Genomic DNA, 25011 nt, shown 5'->3' on the forward strand with positions numbered 1-25011 from the left:
TATGTTAAAGAATTAAAGGACCTCTGTCTCCTCAGTATGTGTGTTGCTCAAATTTCCAGCATGTTCGTATTGGCCCCCTTTCTGTTTATCGTGTACACGTCGGACCTTAGATTAAACACTGAGGCATGTCATCTGCAGAAGTTCTCTGATGACTCAGCAATAGTTTGGTATATAAAGGGAAAATCAAGTCAAGTCAAGTCAAGTCAACCTTTATTGTCATTTCGACCATAACTGCTGGTACAGTGCATAGTAAAAATGAGACAACATTTTTCAGGACCATGGTATTACATGACACTGTACAAAAAACTAGACTGAACTACGTAATAAAAAAACACAGAGAAAGCTACAGTAGACTACAGACCGACACTGGACTGCATAAAGTGCACAAAAACAGTGCAGGCATTACAATAAATAATAAACAGGACAGTAGGGCAAGGTGTCAGTCCAGGCTTTGGGTATTGAGGAGTCTGATAGCTTGGGGGAAGAAACTGTTACATAGTCTGGTCGTGAGAGCCCGAATGCTCCGGAGCCTTTTCCCAGACAGCAGGAGGGAGAAGAGTTTGTATGAGGGGTACATGGGGTCCTTCATAATGCTGTTTCCTTTGCGGATGCAAAGTGTAGTGTAAATGTCCGTGATGGCAGGAAGAGAGACCCCGATGATCTTCTCAGCTGACCTCACTATCCGCTGCAGGGTCTTGCGATCCGAGATGGTGCAATTTCTGAACCAGGTAGTGATGCAGCTGCTCAGGATACTCTCAATACAACCCCTGTAGAATGTGATGAGGATGGAGGGTGGGAGATGGACTTTCCTCAGCCTTCACAAAAAGTAGAGCCGCTGCTGGGCTTTCTTGGCTATGGAGCTGGTGTTGAGGGACCAGGTGAGATTCTCCACCAGGTGAACACCAAGAAATTCGGTGCTGTTTACGATCTCTAACGAGGAGCCGTCGATGTTCAGCGGGAAGTGGTCACTCTGTGCCCTCCTGAAGTCAACAACCATCTCTTTTGTTTTGTTCAGATTAAGAGACAGGTTGTTGGCTCTTCACTAGTCCGTCAGCCGCTGTATCTCCTCTCTGTAAGCTGATTCGTCGTTCTTGCTGATGAGACCCACCGCAGTCGTGTCATCGGCGAACTTGATGATATGGTTCGAGCTGTGTGTTGCAGCACAGTCATGGTCAGCAGAGTGAACAGCAGTGGATTGAGCACGCAGCCCTGGGGGGCCCCCCTGCTCAGTGTGATGGTGTTGGAGATGCTGCTCCCGATCCGGACTGTCTGAGGTCTCCCAGTCAGGAAGTCTAGGATCCAGTTGCAGAGGGAGATGTTCATGCCCAGTAGGCTCAGCTTTCCAGTCAGTTTCTGAGGGATGATTGTGTTGAATGCTGAACTGAAGTCTATGAACAGCATCCGAACGTATGTGTCTTTTTTGTCCAGGTGGGTTAGGGCCAGGTGGAGGGTGGTGGCAATGGCGTCATCTGTTGAGCGGTTGGGATTGTACGCAAACTGCAGGGGGTCCAGTGAGGGGGGCAGCAGCATCTTGATATGCCTCATGACGAGCCTCTCGAAACACTTCATGATGATAGATGTAAGTGCAACGGGACAGTAGTCATTTAGGCAGGACACTGAAGACTTCTTCGGCACGGGGATGATGGTGGCGGCCTTGAAGCACGTTGGAATGGTGGCGCTGCTCAGGGAGATGTTGAAGATGTCAGTGAGAATATCTGCTAGCTGGTCTGCACATCCTCTGAACACTCTACCAGGAATGTTGTCTGGTCCAGCAGCCTTCCATGGGTTGACCCTGCACAGGGTTCTTCTCACAATGGCTATGGTGAGACACAGCACCTGGTCATTCGCAGGAGGGTGAATACAGGACTCTGGTGGAGGACTTAGTCAAATGGTGCAAGCTGTATCTTCTGCAGCTCAATATTAGCAAGACAAAGGAGATGGTGATGGACTTTAGAAAGACTAAGCCTGCACTGCTCCCTGTTACTGTTGTGAGGATGTGGATGTGGTGCTGACCTGTAAATACCTGGGAGTGTTCCTGGATGACAGACTTGAGTGGAGCACCAACACAGAGGCTGTTTAAAAGAAAGGCCAGAGACGCCTCTACTTCCTGAGGAGACTGAGGTCCATGCAGGCCTCTCCTTCACGTGTTCTACAGAGTCTGTTATCACCAGTACAAGCTACTATGCAGTGGTGTACTGGGGCAAAGGCATCAACACGGGTGATGCCAACAGGCTCAATAAACTGATTAGAAAGGCTGGCTCTGTTACAGGAGTCAAACTGGACATACTGGAGGTTGTGGCAGAACAAAGGACCCTACGGAAAACCCTGGCAATTCTGGACAATGTTTCTCACCCTCTCTATGCCACCTTGGCTGAACAGAGGAGCACTTTTAGTAATAGACTAAGACAACTGTGCTGCACCAAATAGTGCTATATGAGGTCATTCTTACCCTCAGCCATTAGGCTGCTTAATGAGTCAACCTATAGTCGGGGAAGTGATGACCCCCTCCTTTTAGACAGTTTGCAGTAACTTATTTTTTATTCTTTCTCTTTTTACATTTGTATATTTGTATATCTCTGTACTTATGATGCTACTGTGACACTGTCATTTCCTTTGAAATCAATTAGGTATCTATAGAACTGCCAGTTTAAAAATAGGCTGTAAAATGGGGAAAAATCCGTTAGATGATTTTTTCACTTTGTGAATGCTCATTAATTAGTACTCTTAATATAATAAGTATACCATTGATACATATTTAATAGTTATTTATAATTCATTTGTATCCTTTTAGTAATTCATTGATCTCTAACTTGCATCCTCTAGGTTGGCAGCCAACATCAGATTATTGGATCCTAACTTTTTACAAGAGGTTTTGGTTTAACAGTGCTTAAGTATTTGTTCTGTATACGGTATTTAAAATTCAATAAGATCTGATATTGAAGTTGTACACAAATTTGCTGTACACGCAAAAGCGTGAAACCAAATTGAAAGTATCATGAGCAGTCTTGTTCGCTATTTTAGGGTTTTTGAACAACCTCTATTAGTACTTATTGTTTTCGGTATCTAAATCTATCAGCACTTCAAATATTGCAGAAAATCTGCTGGAACATTTAACTAAGCAGGCAGTTGTAAGATGTAGAGGTAAGATGGCAGTTGTATTAGAGGTGTTTTCTATATTTTTTTTAACACCATTGGATTCCTGAAACCTGATTGCTATATAGTCGCTGGAAAGCAAAGTCAAAACAAGTAAAGCTAGTGAAGAAGATGGTATGAACCTTCATAACTGTTAACCTTGTCAATTTTAATCCACCCATGGTCAAACTTCCATACTTAAATACTGTTCATAACTATGCATTACTCTGCACTGAAGGATGTTTGTCAGCTTTGTATCTAGTTCTGTAATTATTATCTTTTGATAAGATACTTGCATTCTTCAGATTTCTGACTGCACCAGTTTTAAAGCTTAATTTAATTTGTCTTTTAATTTTGATTGTGGTTAGAACAGGAAATCCTGTCCAGATATTCAAGCATTCAGGATGTTTGGTTGTTTTAATTTGGTGCACGATGACTTTAATCTCCAGGCCAGAAGAGATAGATTAATTAAAGCCTAGTGTTCCAGCCCTGAGTTTGTGTTAAAAGAGAATGTTTGAAACAAGAAACTGTTTAAAACAAGTGACTGTTTAAGGCAGAAATCTTCAGACTGACTGTGGGGATAATATTTAACTGGGTCTGGTGTATTCAGTATTTGGATTGCTGATGAGGCATGATCTTGTGTACCTTTTCATGAGATGTCTGTAACCTACACTCTACATCCTGCTGTGTGTCAGCCTATCCTGATTTCAAAGTCCCTAAATTTATAGAAGCAGGTGATTTATCTCAGGGTCTGGTTACAGAGAGATGACATTTACACCAGCTGTAACATCATGTCAGACTGTCTACTCTATCCTTTCTCACAATTCCATTTCCTCTTCCTTCCCCACCCTTCTTCCTATTTTGTCAGTGGAGAACACACGCTAATGACGTTCACATGCATGGAGGGGCAGAACATCTGTCAACACCCTCTGGAGAATTTGATAGGAGGGTGGTTTTGGCTACAGCAGTCGTGCACAGCATTTTATTTATTTGGAGAAGCAGTATGGAAAAGGTCCTTCTGGCTTTTGAGCCATGCTGCCCAGCAACCTTAAGATTATTAACCCTAGCCTAATCATGGACAATTCCCAATGACCAATTAACCTACTAACCGGTATGTTTTTGGACTATGTGAGGAAACTGGGGCAACATGCATTCCATGGAGAGGACTATAAACTTGTTACAGAGGACACCAGGGTTAAGCTCCAAACTGTAATGCTTCAAGTTGTTACAGCATCATATTAACCGCTACGCTACCATGGTAGAAGAATCACTTGAGTGAATGTAAATATCCCAAATAATAAGATCTAAGGATTTTGCTCCAAAGTTTGACTTTTGATTAATCTCAGTAGCCAAGAGCCAACTAACTGCAGTTTCTTGGCAATTATGCTAGAATATCTGCCATTAGGTTCGTCAATTCCATTCATTTGAACGGCAAGTGATGGTTTCAAAAGAAAGATGTATTTGGATACATTCAAATTTTGTTATTGAGTTAATTTAATTGTTTATTATTTTAATTGTGAACATTTGGAGATATCCAGTTTTTTTAGTTTATTGGCAGCTGGAAAATCTGGGGTTAAGAAGCTGTCATAGCGTTTTTTTGGAGGTTTCTATTTAAAAAGGGAAGAAACTTTCCACTGTGGGCAAGTGCAATAGAGAAGTAGCAAACTCAGGTAGCTCTTGATGCAAGCCAGTCTAAAATTGTACCAATCCTCATCAAGGGATGAGCATTGGAAAGGGTGAGCAATTACAAGTTCCTGGGTGTTAACATCTTTGAAGATCTTTCCTGGGCCCAACATATTTAAGCAGTGAGGAAGAAGGTATGACAATGGCTATATTTCATTAGGAATTTAAGGAGAATTGGTTTCTCACCAAAGACTCACAACTTTCTACATATATACCATGGAGAGCATTTTTACTGGCTGCATCACTATCTGGTATGGAAGGGCCATTTGCACAGAATTGGAAAAGCTGCAACTATTTGTAAACTCAGCCAGCTCCATCATAGGCTTTACCAGCATTCAGGACACCTTCAAAAGGTGATGACTCAAAAGGGCAGCATCCATCATTAAGGGCCCCCATCACCCAGGATATGCCCTCTTCTCATTGCTACTGTCAAGGAGGAGGTACAGGAGTCTGAAAATGCACACTCAACATTTCAGGAACAGCCTCTTCTCCACAATCAGATTTCTGAATGGACAATGAACCCATGAACACAATCTTACTATTTGCATTTTAGATTTCTTTTTGCACTACTTATTTAAATATATTTGTTGTTGTAATTTATAGTTCTTTTAATTGTGCACTGCAATGTAATTATGCCACAGAACAACAAATTTCATGACATATGTCAGTGATATTAAACCTGATTCTGTGGTACAGGAGTTGGACTAATTCTGAAGGCAATACTATGATTATAATTTACAGACTCATTACCTCAACTCTTCCTGCAGTTGTTAAGTAATAAGTGTTGCTTCCTATCATTTTACCCCAGTGTGCGACTTCCTGATTGGATCTTGTATAATATATGTTCCATTATAGAATTTAATTTAAATATCCTGCAAAGCAATTTTGTCCAAATGCATTTACTAATGTATAAACATCTTTAAAGCAAATTTGGCACTGTAATCATATTATAGAACATTTTAGCACAGAAGCAGGCCCTTTGGTCCACCTAATCCATGCCAAACCATTATTTTGACTAATCCCATTGGTCAACCTGGACCATTGCCCTCCAAATCCATCCCATTCATATACTTATCAAACTTCTCTTAAATGCTGAAATTGAATCCCCATCTCTCACTTTCACTGGCAGCACATTCTACACTCTCACTGCCCTTGAGTGAAAAACTTTCCCTCATTTTCCCCTTAAACTTTTCAGCATTCACCCTTAACAGTGTTAACAGTTAGTGCAATGCTATTACAGCTCGAGGAGTTGGAGTTTAATTCCAGCATCTTATATAAGTATTTTCTGCATGTCATCTCTGGAATGTGTGGGCTTTCCCTGGATGCTCCAGTTTCCTTCCACAACCCAAAGAAGTATTGGGTAGGTTACTGGTCATTGTAAATCTCCGACACTTTAGGGAATAAAGTCCTGGCACCATCCTTGTCAATTTTCTCTGTACTCTTTCAATCTTATTGACATTTTTCCTGTTTTCCTGACCAGAACTGCACACTTTACTCCAAATTAGGCCTCACCAATGTCTTATACAACTTCAACGTAACATCACAACTCCTGTACTCAATACTTTGATTTTATGAAGGCCAATGTGCCAAAAGCTCTCTTTATGACCTTGTGATTCCACTTTCCAGTAATTATAGATTTGCATTCCTAGATCTTTCTGCTCTACTGCACTCCTCAGTGCCTGACCGGTCACTGTGTAAGACCTACCCTGGTTTGTCCTCCCAAAGTGCAACACCTCACACTTGTCTGCATTAAATTCCATGTGCAATTTTTAGCCCATTTTTCTAGCAGGTCCAGATCCCACTGCACACTTTGAATCTCTTCCTCACTATCATTCCACCTCAAACGTGGTGTCATCCACAAAGTTGTTGATCCCATTTACCAAATTACCATTCAGATCACTGATATAAATGACAAATAGCACTGATCCCAGCAGTACTCTACTGGAACTGGAGGAAATAGTGGAGGTACTTAATGAATATTTTGCTTCAGTATTCACTACGAAAAAGGATCTTGGAGAATGTAGGGATGACTTGTAGTGGACTGAAAAGCTTGAGCATGTAGATGTTAAGGAAGAGGATGTGCTGGAGCTTTTGGAAAGCATCAAGTTGGATAAGTCACCGGGACCGGATGGGATGTACCCCAGGCTACTGTGGGAAGCGAGGGAGGAGATTGCTGAGCTTCTGGCAATGATCTTTGCATCATCAATGAGGACGGGAGAAGTTGCGGAGGATTGGAGGGTTGCGGATGTTGTGCCCTTATTCAAGAAAGGGAGTAGGGATAGCCCAGGAAATTATAGGCTAGTGAGTCTTACTTCAGTGGTTGGTAAGTTGATTCCTGAAAGGCAGGATTTATGAACATTTGGAGGGGCATAATATGATTAGGAGCAGTCAGCATGGCTTTGTGAAAGGCAGGTCGTGCTTTACGAGCCTGATTGAATTTTTTGAGGATGTGACTAAACACATTGATGAAGGTAGAGCAGTAGATGTAGTGTATATGGATTTCAGCAAGTCATTTGATAAGGTACCCCATGCAAGGCTTATTGGGAAAGTAAGGAGGCATGGGATCCAAGGGGACATTGCTTTATGGATGCAGAACTGGCTTGCCCTGAAAAGGCAAAGTGGTTGTAGACGGGTCATGTTCTGCATGGAGGCCGGTGACCAGTGGTGTGCCCCAGGGATCTGTTCTGGGATCCCTACTTTGTGATTTTTATAAATGATGTGGATGGGGAAGTGGAGGGATGGGTTAGTAAATTTGCTGCTACAAATTTACAACACCTGAACCTTTAAGTGTTGTTACAACTGAACATTAACAACTGAACCTTCTTGACCCCCTTCAAAGATATTCAATATACGTAATTTACTTGATTATTTATTATTATTTTTTCTCTATCTCTGCTAGATTATATATTGCATTGAACTGCTGCTGCTGTTAAATTTCACGCCACATGCTGGTGATAATAAACCCAATTCTGAAAAGGACTTCTCTTCCTCCACCATCAACTTAGCCCTTAACTGCACCTCTTCCATTTCGTACACGTCTGCTCTTACCCCATCTAACCGTCGCCCCACTAGGAATAGGGTTCCTCTTGTCCTCAGCTACCACCTCACCAGTCTCTGCACCCTGCACACTTTCTGTAACTTCCACCATTTCCTACTGGTTCCCACCACCAACACAACTAACCACCCCCCCCGCCAACTTTTTTTTTCCGCTGGGGTCACTCCCTACACGACTCCCTTGTCCATTTGTCACTGTTTTCCCTTCTGGCACTTATCCTTGCAAGCGGAAAAGGTGTTACACCTGCCTCTATACCTCCTCCCTTATTACCAATTAGAGCCCCAAAAAGTCCTTCCAGTGAGGTGACACATCACCTGTGAGTGTATTGGGTTATCTGCTGTTTCTAGTGCTCCCAGCATGGCCTCTTGCATATTGGTGAGGCTCAGCATAGATGGGGAGACCACTTTGCTGAGCTCCTATTCTCCACCTGCCAGAAAATGTGTGATCTCTCACTGGTCACCTATTTGAATTCCACTTCCCATTCTCATTCAGACATGCCAATCCATGGCCTCCTCTACTGTTGTCATGAGGATAATACTTAGGTTGGAGGAGCAACACCTTGTATTCCGTCTGGGTAGCCTCCAATCTGATGGCATGAACATTGATTTCTTGAACTTCCAGTAATGCCACCACATCCCCCCCCCCCCCAACTTCACCATTCCCCATTTCCCAATCTCACCTTATCTTGTTACCTTCCCATCACCTCCCTCTGGAGCTCCTCCTGCTTTTTTTTCTTCCAAGGCCTTTTTTCCCTCTCCTATTGGATTTCCCCTTCTTCCCCCTCTTCAGTAAGTCAAGTCAAGTCAAGTCAAGTCACTTTTATTGTCATTTTGACCATAACTGCTGGTACAGTACACAGTGAAAATGAGACAACGTTTTTTCAGGACTATGGTGTTACACGACACAGTACAAAAACTAGACTGAACTACGTAAAAAAAAACAGAAGAACAACTACACTAGACTACAGACCTACCCAGGACTGCATAAAGTGCACAAAACAGTGCAGGCATTACAATAAATAATGAACAAGACAATAGGGCAGTAAGGTATCAGTCCAGGCTCTGGGTATTGAGGAGTCTGATAGCTTGGGGGAAGAAACTGTTACATAGTCTGGTCGTGAGAGCCCAAATGCTTCAGTGCCTTTTCCCAGACGGCAGGAGGGAGAAGAGATTGTATGAGGGGTGTGTGGGTTCTTTCCTAATGCTGTTTGCTTTGTGGATGCAGCGTGTGGTGTAAATGTCTGTAATGGTGGGAAGAAAGACCCCGATGATCTTCTCAGCTGACCTCACTATCCGCTGCAGGGTCTTGCGATCCGAGATGTGAAGTTTCCGAACCAGGCAGTGATGCAGCTGCTCAGGATACTCTCAATACAACCCCTGTCGAATGTGATGAGGATGGGGGGGTGGGAGATGGACTTTCCTCAGCCTTCGCAGAAAGTAGAGACCCTGCTGGGCTTTCTTTGCTAGGGAGCTGTTGTTGAGGGACCAGGTGAGATTCTCCACCAGGTGAACACCAAGAAATTTGGTGCTCTTAACGACCTCTACCGACAAGCCGTCAATGTTCAGTGGGGAATGGTCGCTCCATGCCCTCCTGAAGTCAGCAACCCAGTTTTGTTTTGTTCACATTCAGAGACAGGTTTTTGGCTCTGCACCAGTTCGTTAGCCACTGCATCTCCACTTTGTAAGCTGACTCGTCGTTCTTGCTGATGAGACCCACCACGGTCGTGTCATTGGTGAACTTGATGTGGTTCGATCTGTGTGTTGCAGCACAGTCGTGGGTCAGCAGAGTGAACAGCAGTGGACTGAGCACACAGCCCTGGGGGGCCCCCGTGCTCAGTGTGATGGTGTTGGAGATGCTGCTCCCGATCTGGACTGACTGAGGTCTCCCAGTCAGGAAGTCTAGGATCCAGTTGCAGAGGGAGGTGTTCATGCCCAGTAGGCTCAGCTTTCCAATCAGTTTCTGAGGGATGATTGTGTTGAATGCTGAGCTGAAGTCTTATGAACAGCATCTGAACGTATGTGCCTTTTTTGTCCAGGTGGGTTAGGGCCAGGTGCAGGGTGGTGGCAATGGCATCGTCTTTTGAGCGGTGGGGACGGTATGCAAACTGCAGGGGGTCCAGTGAGGGGGGCAGCAGCATCTTGATATGCCTTATGACGAGCCTCTCGAAACACTTCATAATGATGGATGTGAGTGCAACGAGATGGTAGTCATTTAGGCAGGACACTGAAGACTTCTTCGGCACGGGGACGATGGTGGCGGCCTTGAAGCAAGTTGGAACGGTGGCGCTGCTCAGGGAGATGTTGAAGATGTCAGTGAGAATATCTGCTAGCTGGTCTGCACATCCTCTGAGCACTCTACCAGGAATGTTGTCTGGTCCAGCAGCCTTCCGTGGGTTGACCCTGCACAGGGTTCTTCTCACGTCGGCTATGGTGAGACACAGCACCTGGTCATTTGTAGGAGGGGTGGACTTCCTTGCCGCCATGTCGTTTTCCGCCTCAAACTGGGCGTAGAAATTATTCAGCGCATTTGGGAGGGAGGCCTCACCCGCACAGTCAGGTGATGTTCTGTAATCCACTTTGGTTGCAAGAACAGGAAAACAGATTATTATCTGAATGGTGGCCGATTAGGAAAAGGGGAGGTGCAACGAGACCTGGGTGTCATTGTACACCAGTCATTGAAGGTGGGCATGCAGGTACAGCAGGCGGTGAAAAAGGCAAATGGTATGTTGGCATTCATAGCAAAAGGATTTGAGTACAGGAGCAGGGAGGTTCTACTGCAGTTGTAAAAGGCCTTGGTGAGACCGCACCTAGAATATTGTGTGCAGTTTTGGTCCCCTAATCAGAGGAAAGACATTCTTGCCATAGAGGGAGTACAGAGAAGGTTCACCAGATTGATTCCTGGGACGGCAGGACTTCCATATGAAGCAAGACTGGATCAACTAGGCCTATACTCACTGGAATTTAGAAGATTGAGGGGGGATCTTATTGAAACGTATAAAATTCTAAAGGGATTGGACAGGCTAAATGCAGGAAGATTGTTTCCGATATTGGGGACGTCCAGAACGAGGGGTCACAGTTTAAGGATAAAGGGGAAGCCTTTTAGGACCGAGATGAGGAAAAACTTCTTCACACAGAGAGTGGTGAATCTGTGGAATTCTCTGCCACAGGAAACAGTTGAGGCCGGTTCATTGGCTATATTTAAGAGGAAGTTAGATATGGCCCTTGTGGCTAAAGGGATCGGGGTTATGGAAAGAAAGCAGGGTTCTGAGTTGGATGATCAGCCATGATCATACTGAATGGCGTTGCAGGCTTGAAGGGCCGAATGGCCTACTCCTGCACCTATTTTCTATGTTTTTAATTGGTGATGGCCTGGATGCCCTTTCACGTGCGCTTCGTGTTGCCACTGTCCTGGAAGTGGCTGTGGATTTGCTGGGTGTGTGCATGCTTTGCCCCTCTGATGGCCCTGGACAGTTTGGCCCTTGCTGTCATTAGGGCTGCCTTGTCGCCTGCTCTGAAGGCAGAGTCACGGGTCCTCAGCAGCGCACGCACCTCTGCCATCATCCTTGGCTTCAGGTTAGCGCGTATAGTGATGTTCTTGGACCGATGTACTTGCTGATGGTCTTGGAGCAATGCACTTGCTGATGTAGCTCGTCACTGATGCTGTGTACTCCTCTAAGTTGGTAGAGTTGCCATCGGTTGCAGCCTCCCTGAACATGTGCCAGTCAGTGGGCTCAAAGCAATCTTGAAGAGCAGAGATGGCTCCTGCTAGCCAGGTTTTCACCTGCTTCTGAACTGATCTGGAGTGCCTCATGAGTGGTCTGTATGCTGGGATTAGCATTACAGAGATGTGGTCTGAGTAGCTGGGGTGGGGGGGCTCTGCCCAGTACGCGTCGGGGATGTTTGTGTAAACCAGGTCCAACAAGTTCTCCCCCCCATTGCAAAGTCCACATACTGATGGTACAAACAAGCTGGAGGAATTCAGCAGGTTGGGCAGCATCTGTGGAAACGAGTGGTCAACATTTCAGGCCGAGACCCTTCGTCAGGACTGAAGAAGGAGGGGGCAGTTGCCCTATAAAGAAGGTGGTGAGAGGGTTGGAAGGAGAAGTCTGGTAGGTGCCAGGTGGAAAACCAATCAGAGGAAAGATCAAGGGGTGGGGGAGGGGAAGCAGGGAGGGGATAGGCAGGAAATGTGAAGAAGGAATGTAAGGGTAAAGCACTATGGGTAGTAGAAGAAGGCAGAATCATGAGAGAGGTGATAGGCAGCTGGAAGAAGAGGCAGAGTGAAACTGGGATGGGGAAAGGGAGAGGGAGGGAATTGCTAGAAGTTGGAGAATTCGATGTTCATGCCAAGGGTCTGGAGACTACCTAGATGGTTTATGAGGTGCTCTTCAGCATTTTGTGTGTGTTGCTTGACCCACTTACTATGTTGAACTTTGTCAAGGGCCTTGCTAAAGTCAATGTAGATAACATCCACTGCCTTGCCTTCATTAACTTTCCTTGTAACTTCCTCAAAAAAAAACTTTTTAAGGTATTTAGACATAAGCTACCACACACAAAACCATGTATATGATCCCTAATCAGTCCCTGTCTATCCAAATACTTATACAGGTGTCCCCCACTTTCCGAATCTTTGCTTTATGCCACTTTGGTTTTCAAAGGACCTACATTAGTACCCTGTTTTCGCATTACAAAGATGATTTTCATATAAATTAATGGTTCTTCGCTTTACGCCATTTCGGCTTAAGAATAGTTTCATGGGAACGCTCTACCTTTCTAAGGGGGGGGGGGGACCTGTATATCTGATCCCTTGGAGTACCTTACATTAACTTAACCAACAACTGATGTCAGGCTCACTTCCCTACAATTTCTTGGTTTATTCATAGAGCTTTTCTTAAACAATGGAACAATAGCTGTCGTACAAATCTCTGGCACCTCACCGACAGATTTTTAAATACCTCTACTAGGGCCCCTGCAATTTCTGCACTTGCTACCCATGAGGACTGAGGAATACCTTGTCAAGCCTTGGGGATTTATTCACCCTAATGAGCCTCAAGACAGGGAGCATCTTCTCACTAATCCGTAAATTGTCCATGACCTCAATGCTGTTTTGCCTCACTTCTACCGGCTGTGTTTCCACTGTTGCAAAGTTTTTTTTACAGAAATAGGCATTGATGGTTCTAGTTGATTCAAAATTTCACAAATTTCTTTTGGCTGTTTTACTTTTATGTTCACTTTCATTATAGTCATTTTATCTTGTTTTGGAGTGAGTAAAGGTATTCACTAGCTGGCTAACCCCAGCATTAATTTTGTAAGCTTCTGCGGCATCATAATGGAGGGATGTAGTAACGCTGGAGCACATGGAATTGCACATGAAAGTGCAGTTCAACAGAGTGATGTAGGCATCTTTGGGTCAAATATAATGGTCTTTAATATTAGCTGTTGAACTCTTCTTCCTGCTTTTTCAATCATTCACAATCATAGATTAGTTACCGAATCTTGCGATTTGGTTGCTGGCCTGGCGACAAATATAATTTGTTCTCCGTTGTTGTTTTTCTGATTATCAGAAGCCATAATCAGCCAGCAGCTTCAGGAAAGGAAGAAAATCAAAATTCTGAGTGATATCTTTTGTGGCTCTCTCTTCGGCCCAGACAGTGTCTCCCTTCTCACAGCAGGAGAATGTGTGGCCTTTACAGCAGGGGAAAAAACAACTTGCAGAAAATATTTAAAGCAAAAAAAAACACTCTACAGAAAAAAATAGCTTATGTAATTTGTGCCAATACCAATAAATGAAAAAATGTGTTAGTCATAACTTTGGTTTGTTATCCACAGTGGAACATTTCTAGCTGGAGCAGCCAAAAGAAGCATGGACCCAAAGTCCTGCGTTCGTAACTCTTTGCACATGGGAAGCTTGGAAGCAAGTTGTGACTTACTCAGTGAAAGCTCTTAGCCACTTTTTGTGCTTAACCTGTGCATTAAAGAAATTAAATTCAGTATGTGTACAGCAGGTTCCAAAACTCTATTATTGTGTTTATACATTAGCTGCTGTCAAATTAAAATGACGTACATGTCGTGGAATGTCCCAGCGGGACAGCGGTTATATCCAGTTGGATAAGAAATGGTTTTTGACTTGGTAAAATTAGTTTGAATCACATCTTTACAGAAGTTGCTTTGAAACTGTAGCTTCATATACCAAATTTATTTTGGATTGTGATCACAGTAATATAAGTGAATGTATGCAAAATTCAGAAGTCTGCCTTTACTGGGTGCCATTAATTAAACTGAACCAAAAAACGGTTTTGTTAGATTCAAGTGAGGTAAAATTGGCACTGAGGAGAGGGATTTTGCTTTGTTTTTCATCGCTCTTGACTTGGGAGGAGTCTTTGAAAGTAATTGCCCAGAATTATATCTTGTTACTCTGTGAATGTCAGGAATCAAGATAGCATACCATCCATGTATTCTAGTAGATTTTAGCATGGTTTGATGAAGCTATGATGAATTCCAGGATTAAACAATTCCATAGATACTTGTTGGGTTCACACAATAAAGTGGACATGGTGCTGGAAGAGAAACAGCAAATTAGAGTCAAGTCATCAAAATAGTTGCTATCTTCGCGAATAGAGGAACATTGATGAGAAAATTGGCTGAAAAGAAGTTGTAAAACAAAATGTGATGATACAGTGCAATTGATCACCTTTGTGCAAAGGGTAGTTCAGTTCCAAGCTACATTTTCCTTCTCATAAAGAAGATGACGTACATATTTTGCCTCCACAGATGCTGCTTCACTTAGAATTCTTATGATAATTTCCTTTCTGTTTCAGTACCACTTTTGTCTTCCTACTACTGCTCCATTGCAAATTCTCTTCCAAGGATTCCCACTTTGAAGTGGTTTTAATCCACTCTTCTGATGGGACATCTGCTAATTTCTCTTTCTCACTCCCACAGCTCTTCCCCTGGTTTCTGTTTCTCTTCTGCTCCAGCAAAATGACCTTGCCAAGACTTGTTACCTCAGACCCATGTCATTCTTCAGACCATGTGCTTAATATACAAGCAATCTTTCCTCTTCGCTCTAAGTCCTCAATAGACAATAGGTGCAGAAGTAGACCATTCAGCCCTTCAAGCCTGCACCGCTATTCTGAGATCATGGCTGATTATCTACTATCAATACCCGGTTCCTGCCTTGGCCCCATATCCCTTGATTCCCCTATCCATAAGATACCTATCTAGCTCCTTCTTGAAAGCATCCAGAGAATTGGCCTCCACTGCCTTCTGAGGCAGTGCATTCCACACCCCCACAACTCTCTGGGAGAAGAAGTTTTTCCTTAACTCTGTCCTAAATTACCTACCCCTTATTCTTAAACCATGCCCTCTGGTACTGGACTCTCCCAGCATCTGGAACATATTTCCTGCCTCTATCTTGTCCAATCCCTTAATAATCTTATATGTAGCAATCAGATCCCCTCTGAATCTCCTTAATTCCAGCATGTACAAGCCCAGTCTCTAACCTCTCTGCGTAAGACAGTCCAGACATCCCAGGAATTAACCTTGTGAATCTATGCTGCACTTCCTCTACAGCCAGGATGTCCTTCCTTAACCCTGGAGACCAAAACTGTACACAGTACTCCAGGTGTGGTCTCACCAGGGCTCTGTACAAATGCAAAAAGACATCCTTGCTCTTGTACTCAATTCCCTATGTAATGAAGGCCAACATTCCGTTAGCCTTCTTCACTGCCTGCTGCACTTGCTCATTCACCTTCAGTGACTGATGAACAAGGACTCCCAGATCTCTTTGTATTTCTCCCTTACCTAACTCTACACTGTTCAGATAATAATCTGCCTTCCTGTTCTTACTCCCAAAGTTGATAACCTCACACTTATTCACATTAAACGTCATCTGCCAAGTATCTGCCCACTCACCCAGCCTATTCAAGTCACCCAGAATTCTCCTAACATCCTCATCACATGTCACACTGCCACCCAGCTTAGTATCATCAGCAAACTTGCTGATGTTATTCTCAATTCCTTCATCTAAATCGCTGATGTAAATCGTAAACAGCTGTGGTCCCAGTACCGAGCCCTGTGGCACCCCACTAGTCACCACCTGCCATTCCAAGAAACACCCATTCACCGCTACCCTTTGCTTTCTATCTGCCAACCAGTTTTCAATCCATGTCAATATCTTCCCTCCAATGCCATGAGCTCTGATTTTACCCACCAATCTCCTATGTGGGACCTTATCAAATGCCTTCTGAAAATCGAGGTACACTACATCCACTGGACCTCCCTTGTCTAACTTCCTGGTTGCATCCTCGAAAAACTCCAATAGATTAGTCAAGCATGATTTGCCCCTGGTAAATCCATGCTGGCTCGGCCCAATCCTATCACTGCTATCTAGATATGCCACTATTTCATCTTTAATAATGGACTCCAGCATCTTCCTCACTGCTGATGTTAGGCTGACAGGACGATAGTTCTCTGTTTTCTCCCTCCCTCCTTTCTTAAAAAGTGGGATAACATTAGCCATTCTCCAATCCTCAGGAACTGATCCTGAATCTAAGGAACATTGGAAAATGATTACCAATGCATCCGCAATTTCCAGAGCCACCTCCTTTAGTACACTAGGATGCAGACCATCTGGACCTGGGGATTTGTTAGCCTTCAGTCCCATCAGTCTACTCATCATCGTTTCCTTCCTAATGTCAATCTGTTTCATTTCCTCTGTTACCTTATGTCCTTGGCCCATCCATACATCTGGGAGATTGCTTGTGTCTTCCCTAGTGAAGACAGATCTAAAGTACTTATTAAATTCTTCTGCCATTTCTCTGTTTCCCATAACAATTTCACCCAATTCATTCTTCAAGGGCCCAACATTGTTCTTAACTATCTTCTTTCTCTTCACATACCTAAAAAAGCTTTTGCTATCCTCCTTTATATTCCTGGCTAGCTTGTGTTCGTACCTCATTTTTTCCTCCCCATATTGCCTTTTTAGTTAAGTTCTGTTGTTCCTTAAAAATTTCCCAATCATCTGTCTTCCCACTCACCTTAGCTCTATCATACTTCTTTTTTTAATGCTATGCAATCTCTGACTTCCTTTGTCAACCACTGTGGCCCCTTTCCCCCCTTTGAATCCTTCCTTCTCCTGGGGATGAACTGATTTTGCACCTTGTGCATTATTCCCAAGAATACCTGCCATTGCTGTTCCACTGTCTTTTCTGCTAGGATATCCGTCCATTTAACTTTGGCCAGCTCCTCCCTCATGTCTCCATAGTCTCCTTTGTTCAATTACAACACTGACTCCTCTGATCTGCCCTTATCCTTCTCAAATTGCAGATAAAAACTTATCATATTATGGTCACTACCTCCTAATGGCTCCTTTACTTCAAGATCGCTTATCAAATCCTGTTCATTACACAAGACTAAATCCAGAATAGCCTTGTCCCTGGTCGGCTCTCATACAAGCTGTTCCAAGAATGCATCCCATAGGCACTCTACAAACTCCCTATCCTGGCATCCAGCACCAACCTGATTCTCCCAGTTCACCTGCATGTTGAAATCCACCATAACTACTGTGACATTACCTTTGCCACATGCCAATGTTAACTCCCCATTCAACTTGCACCCAATATCCATGCTACTGTTTGGGGGCCTGTAGACAACACCCATTAGGGTCTTTTTGCCTTTACTGTTCCTCAGTTCTATCCACACAGACTCTACTTCTCCTGATCCTGTGTCCCCCCTTGCAAAGGACTGAATCTCATTCCTCACCAACAGGGCCACCCCACCCCCTCTGCCCACATTTCTGTCCCTACGATGTCCCTTGTACATTCACTTCCCAGGTCTGATCTCCCTGCAGCCATGTCTCCATTATCCCTCCTAATCACTTGTTCTGCCTCACTTTCCTCTACTACACACTTAATGTTCTGGAACTGTGTTGTCCCCACCTGTCCTTTATTCTTCATCTCGCTATCCTCTCTCACATTCTGGATCCCTGCCCCCTGCAAATTTAGTTTAAAACCCCCGAGCAGCACTAGCAAACTTTCCTGCAAGAATGTTAGTACTGCTCCAGTTCAGGTGTAAACCGTCCTGTCGGAACAGATCTCACCTTCCCTGGAACAAAGCCCAATTATCTAAAAACCTGAAGCCCTCCCTCCTGCACCATCCTCTCAGCCACGTATTAATCTGTATAATCCTTCTGTTCCTTGCCTCACTCGCACATGGCACAGGTAGCAATCCTGAGATTGTTACCCTGGAGGTCCTGCCCTTCAGCTTCGCACCTAACTCCCTGAACTCATTACGTAGGACCCCCTCACTCATCCTACCCACGTCATTGGTCCCTACATGGACCACAACATCTGGGTTCTTGCCCTCCCCCTCGAGAATGACCTGCACCCAATCTGAAATGTCCCGGACCCTGGCACCAGGGAGGCAACATACCATCTGAGACTCCGGATCTTCCCCACAAAATCTCCTATCTTGCCCCCCCCTGACTATAGAATCCCCTATCACTACCGCTCTCTTCTCTTCCCTCCTCCCCTTCCTAGTCCTCATGCAGGATCTTCACCCAAAAGATTGGCTTACATCTTTTGCTTCCACAGATGCTGCTTAACCTGTTGAATTCCTCCAGCATTCTGCTTTTTGTTCCAGATTCCAGCATCTGCAGTCTCCCTTTTCTTCTAAGGAAGAAATCTGTCATTTGTAATGCACCTTTGTAAGCATAAGATAAAGGAGGAAAGCAATAATACTACAAGGCACAGATGCTGGTTTATTAATGTATATTTTAATGTTTATTACTGTATGTTCATGGTAAGTTCCACAGCCTGTGTGAAGTGACCAAAGTTAAGTTTGATGTCATATGCACAGGTACAATGAAAACTTAATTGCAGCAGTTTCATATAAGTCTCATTCACAAGGAAAAAATATGCATTTAACATTAATAATTAAATAATAAAACACAATCAGGACCTGCTGTCGGGGCCTTACAACTGATCACTTTTTGGCATCTCAAGGATGTAGCCTGGAAGGCGAGTGCGCCTTCACGGTTCCACATTTTCATTGCTCCGGAGACACGCTGATTCTAGGCTGGTGCCCCTGACTGAAGCATCATGGGAGAGCATGGAACATCGGGAAAACTGCGTTAGCTGCCAGGGGTTGTGTGTCCAGAGAGCTACGCCTTTCTGGTGCCAACTCTCTGGGTGCAGAGCTCAGAAAAACTGATGCACCAGACCTTATAAATCAGTGAGTTGTTTGTTATGTCTCCCATCTCATTGTGAAACAGGGACACATCATTCAGGGAACTAGCAAGCATGTGGTATGTCGAATTACCAGGTGAACGAGTAGTTTTTGGGGTACTGCGTCTTTATTGATGCTTGCTGCACGCTTGAGTGCTTGGAGGCTGCTGATGCTTTTTTTGCTGGAGGGGGTGGTGGCAGTCGTAGCCTTGCTGCTGCTAGTGCGTGGAAGGGGAGAGCTGGGAGGGGGGGCTTTGGGGTTCCAACTTTTAACTGTCATTCATTCTTTGGGACACTCTTCTGTTTTCATGGGTGTTTGCGAAGAAAAAGAATTTCAGGATGTATATTGTATATCCTCTAACATTGTTACAGCTATATAGGACCCTGGTCAGACCCCACTTGGAGTACTGTGCTCAGTTCTGGTCACATCACTACAGGAAGGATGTGGAAACCACAAAAAGGGTGCAGAGGAGATTTACAAGGATGTTGCTTGGATTGGGGAGCATGCCTTATGAAAATAGGTTGCCTGAACTTGGCCTTTTCTCCATGGAGTGACGGAGGATGAGAGGTGACCTGATAAAGGTGTATAAGATAATGAGAGGCATTGATCGTGTGAATTAGAGGCTTTTTCCCAGGGCTGAAATGGCTAACATGAGAGGGCACAGTTTTAAGGTGCTTGGGAGTAGGTACAGGGGAGATGTCGGGGTAAGTTTTTTACACAGAGAGTGGTGAGTGCATGGAATGGGCTGCTGGTGACGGTGGTGGAGGTGGATACGGTAGGGTCTTTTAAGAGACTCTTGGATAGGTACATGGAGCTTAGAAAAATAGAGGGCTTTGGGTCACCCCAGGTAGTTTCTAAGGTAAGGACATGTTCGGCACAGCTTTGTGGGCCAAAGGGCCAGTATCATGCTGTAGGTTTTCTATGTTTCTATTAAATGTACTTATTGAAACCTATTGAATTACAGCAAAAACATCCAATTTAGTGCAAAGTGTTCAGAGTATTGCTAAGCTGTAGTGATTTGGATTTTGCTAGTTGATTCACAAACTGAATGGCTGAAGTGAAATAGTTGTTCTTGAGTCTGGTGTTTTTTTGGTACCTTCTGCCTGTTGATAACTGAAGTGATGATATGTTCAGATGCTGGGATCTTTGATGATGGATGTTGTTTTCTGTGCTTGGGGGGGGGGGGTGCTGGAGTGTGGAATTGGAAACTCCATTTTTTGGAGAAGTATTGATTTCCCTTACCATTTAAGGGAGTTACACTGCTGAGGTAAATTGCTTCAGGGTATTCTAATCAGTCTTATCAGTGCTAATGCCATTGTAAAAACCAGTTCCAACAGTCTTTCAAAGCTATCCAGCAATGCAATAGGCATGACACATTTGTATGACAAGAGTGCCTTGCAGCATTCGTCCCTTGTTCGCATTTGTAATACAGTTTACAAATTAAGTATCCAGATTCCATATTTATTGCAATACATTTTTCATTGAGTAAAACATTTTTTTGCGGGCATGATCCTACATTTTCCTCTGTGTCACATTGTATTTCTAGCCAGTAATCTGATGTGTTTGTGCCTCTCTTCCAGAAGCTCAGTGGGAGCATGCAGTCGGATGAGGGAACAGAGTGGCTTCTTGAACTCCTCACAGAGGTGCAGTTGCAACAGTATTTCCTTCGCATCCGTGATGATCTCAATGTTACTCGGCTCTCTCACTTTGACTATGTGAAAAATGAGGATCTTGAAAAAATTGGAATGGGCCGTCCTGGTAAGGAACTGGCTTTTCATTGACTTTAGAACGTTACCAATACAAAAGTAGCTCAGAAATGTGTATAAATGTTGAAAGTTTTTTTTTAAAAAAAGAAACAGTATCCGCACAATTCACTATCAGTGGAACATTTTGCATAAATATTTGAAAAATGTAGAATGAGTTAGTATGAAATACATTTTTGATGCTGTCAGGTACATCAGACCTAAAATCCACTCCACCAGTTATACTATCTGTTTCCATTTAAGTAGCTTTAATATGTCCCAGTTGACAGTTCCAGTACTCTACTAGCTGGGCATGTCTCATTCAAAACACTGCTGTTCATTCACTAATATTTCCTTTAACTTACTGAAGTGGGACTCCATCCAATTTACCCAGATTGTATCTCTCATCTATGCACTAGAGGCAATTTCTATAAATTTCTGTAGATGTGAAGTGGAGAGTATATTGACTGGCTGCATTACAGCCTGCTATGGAAACACCAATGACCTTGAATGAAAATCCTACAAAAAGTAGTGAATACAGCCCAGTCCATCATGGGTAAAGCCCTCCCCACCTTTGAGCACATCCACATGGAGCGTTGTCACAGGAAAGCAGCATCAATCATGAGAGATCCCCCCACCAAAAACGTAATGATCTCTTCTTGCTTCTGCCATCACGAAGAAGGTACAAGAGCTGTCCAACTCTTACCACCAGGCTCAGGAACAGTTATCACCCCTCAACCATCAGGCTCTTGAATCAGAGGGGTTAACCACTCAGCTTCATTTGCCCCATTACTGATATGTTCCCACAACTTATGGATTCACTTTCAATCCATAAATGTTCTCTACTTGTTGCTTATTTATTTATTATTTTTTAAAATTCTCTTTGTATTTGCACAGTTTGTTGTCTTTTGCACTCTGGTTGTCTACCCTGTGGTGCGGTCGTTCATTGATTATATTATAGTTATTGGATTTATTGTCTATGTCTGCATAGAAATGAATCTCAGGGTTTTATAAGATGACACATATATGTACTTTGATAATAAATTTACTTTGAACTTTATAATGGCTAATAAATCTACCAACTAACACATCTTTGGGTTTTTGAAGGAAAGCAAAGTACTTAAGGAAAACCCACACAGAGATGATGTGCTGATTCTGTGCAGGCACCACTCTAGGACAGGTTTGACCCTGGTCACTGAAGCTGCGTCTGCAGTTCCAAACCTGTGTGACCCACTTGTTGCCTCTTACACGTTTCATTCCCAGACTTGGAAACATCTTACAGTCCTACAATCCTGAAAGATCTCTGATTCGACCTCCTTGCTTATCCCTGATTTTGTTCACTCTGTGGTTGACCACTACAGTACTTGTAATTTCCTGAGCCTTATGGTCTGGAAATTTTCTTACCAAATACTGCCATAAAGAATCCATGGCACTAAATGTATGTGTACATGTCAAAGCCAGAAGTAGTGATGTGATACGTAGAGGAAGCAAGATAATGATCAACATCAAGGAGTGAGGATCTGGGAAGGTGTTGGGAGAAAGGATTTCTTGAGAGGCTTTGGGAGCTGAGGCTTTCTTGCACAAGAAGAAGCATTCTCCAAGGAATATTGTTTGCTTCTTTCCATCCCAAGTCAAATGTAATAGCATAGAGTTGTGAATCAACATGGAATCTTTTGACATTGTTGCACAATAAATTAACTGAGTCATCAGGAGAAGTTGGATCTACCTATATGGACAGCTCAGACATTAAAATGCAATCTTGCTTTCATTATTTTAAAAAGCTTGAAATTAAACCCATTTAATAAAATGAGATAATGCCATTCATCTGCTGCTACCCAAATATGATACAGCAAAAGCATTCATTTCCTATACAGAATCTTTTCCAGGCTGATGTACGGGTTTTGGTATTTTTGTCATGACAGATAATTAGCATTAGCGTTTCTGCAGTAGATGACCTTCACATTTGGTGATAACATAAAAGACTGACAGAATTAAGTTGATTGATGTGAAAGTAAATCTGAGCATGTGAGTTGTGCCAGACGCTATTTACATGCTATGTGGCTATTAGAGGCAACACGTTAGCACAACGGTTAGCATAATGCAATTATAGCGCCAGTGACCTGGGTTCAATTCCGTTGCTGTCTGTAAGCAGTTTGTATGTTCTCCCTATGACCACGTAGACCTCTGAATGCTCCAGTTTCCTTCTTGGTTCCAAAGACGTGCAGACAGTAAACTTAGTCGGTAAATTGGTCACGTGGGTGTATTTGGACAGCATAGGCTCGCTGGGTCAGAATGACCTGTTACCATACTGTATCTCTAAATAATCTATAGTGTTTGGAAACCAGATGATAAGGAAGCACCTATTTGTGAGCATATTTTAGAATATTTTGAACCTTTTGTGTATAATGAATTATCCAAAGGGTTCCCACTGTATGGACTTCTTGTCTATTTTGTTGTGATAATTATTCTGCAAGTTCGGTTGTTAAATATCTATGCACCGTGAATGTGCTCACTGTCCAGATAAACATCTGTTGAGAGTGTATAAAAGATAATTTATCCAAAAGCTCTGTTTGCTTACTCAATAGTGAGAGTAATCTTCTAAAAATAATTTAGTAATCCCCTCTGAACTGGTTTTCTTTTTTTATACCTGGAGTTGTGAAAATTAGATTAACTTGGGTTTATGTCCTGATGAGAAAGAAGGGCCAAAAACATGAATCTTTTCCAGGAGCAGTGCAATAGAAACTGGGCCTAGATATGCTGTCACTGTTGATTTGAGACTGCAGCTCATGGATATGGTGAGGTGCGTATCTGTAACTTCCTGTTGAATATGCAGTAGGTCTCCTACCATTTTAATAATTAATCCAGATGATGGGGAGTGCAAGCCATTCCAGGAACAACACGCGGCATATCTAGAAATGAGATGTCAATTTGGTGAAGTTGCCACATCATGTTACCTGCAGAATAACAGCAAGCAATAGATGGAACTCAGTGATCCCACAACTATTGGTTTAGATCAAAGCGCTCATCAGGAAGGGAGGGGTTGAGAGCAGGGGTGTGGGAAATGTATTTGATCAGGGCAAGAGCTTTGTGAAAAATGATTGTGAGGAAGAAGTAAAATATTTTGGAGATACTTGTACAGAAAATATAATTGGTCCAAATATGGCAGATGCTTTCAAAATCCTTTGATTGTCTATTGGAGCAACTGCACAGCTTCCTGCATTACAAGCTTTGTTCAAATTACATTCATGTGTAGGTGAAGACAACAAAAATATGGGCATGTTCTGATCCAGTTGGAAGGTAATGGTCAGCTGCACTGTTGCTGTGAATTGTTATTTTCCATGTTGTTTCAGTTGCACAATCAGAATTCACTTTGACTCCATATCTTACTCACTGGTATCTTCTTAAGATTTGGGCTAGATGAGTATTTGATACTTCATCTTATAATATAATTAGAAAATGAATTCTGTTGTACATTTAACACCTCCAGCACCTCAGTTATTTGCAATGCAAGACCTAGTTTGTAATGTAAATTGAGTTCTTCTAGAAATTGTTCTGTGTGGTGTGAATGAGGTAAACATAACAGGAAGGGAACGTTTGGAAAAAGCATAAGACACAGGAGCAGAATTAGGCCATTTAGCCCATTGAGTCTGCTCCGCCATTCCATCGTGGCAGATCCAAGGTCATACAGGCAGTTCAAAGTTCAGATCCGAAAGAGAAGTCACAGGCTCTTGATTGCAGTGATTGTATCCAAGAAAAAGTGATGAATGCAGTAATTTTTGGTTTTATTTGCCACCCGGAAGTCATTGCTGTGCTTCACCAGTGCCAACTTAAACCAGAAACATTTGCACCACCACCTCAGCTATCAGTCTCTCTCCTCCTCTTTTTCATCCATTGATGTTGCACGAGCTACTGGTCTAACTATCATGCTACACAGTATTGCACTTACTGACTACCACCTTGATCAATGCATCTCAGATGATGACAAAAGTGAAGGAATGGGTCATAAACAGGGAAGTTCAGAGGCATGGGGATGGGGGGGGGGAATACAATGTGCAAAGGATGCTAAGAGAAAAGATTAAAAAATCTCTTCTAGTGAGAATAAAATATGACAGTCATCCACAGGGACAATAATTTAAGTAGCCAAATGCTTACTTTGAAGTCTGTTGTTAAACAC

At 43.2% G+C, this 25011-nt stretch overlaps 1 protein-coding gene across 6 annotated transcripts in view; it reads left to right on the forward strand.

Moving 5' to 3' along the window:
- The window catches only part of tnk2b (tyrosine kinase, non-receptor, 2b), a 254802-nt gene that overhangs the window by 153612 nt on the left and 76179 nt on the right, over positions 1–25011 (forward strand). For 5 of the 6 annotated variants that reach the window (XM_059944274.1, XM_059944266.1, XM_059944289.1 and 2 more), the window contains exon 2: positions 20676–20853. In XM_059944274.1, the coding sequence (XP_059800257.1) occupies positions 20691–20853 (163 nt within the window). In that variant the 5' untranslated portion in view covers positions 20676–20690. The remainder of the gene's footprint in view (positions 1–20675; positions 20854–25011) is intronic. The other variant, XM_059944282.1, reaches the window with a different exon arrangement.

This window comes from Hypanus sabinus, chromosome 2, assembly GCF_030144855.1.
Source record: "Hypanus sabinus isolate sHypSab1 chromosome 2, sHypSab1.hap1, whole genome shotgun sequence".
NCBI classification, from domain to species: Eukaryota; Metazoa; Chordata; class Chondrichthyes; order Myliobatiformes; family Dasyatidae; genus Hypanus; species Hypanus sabinus.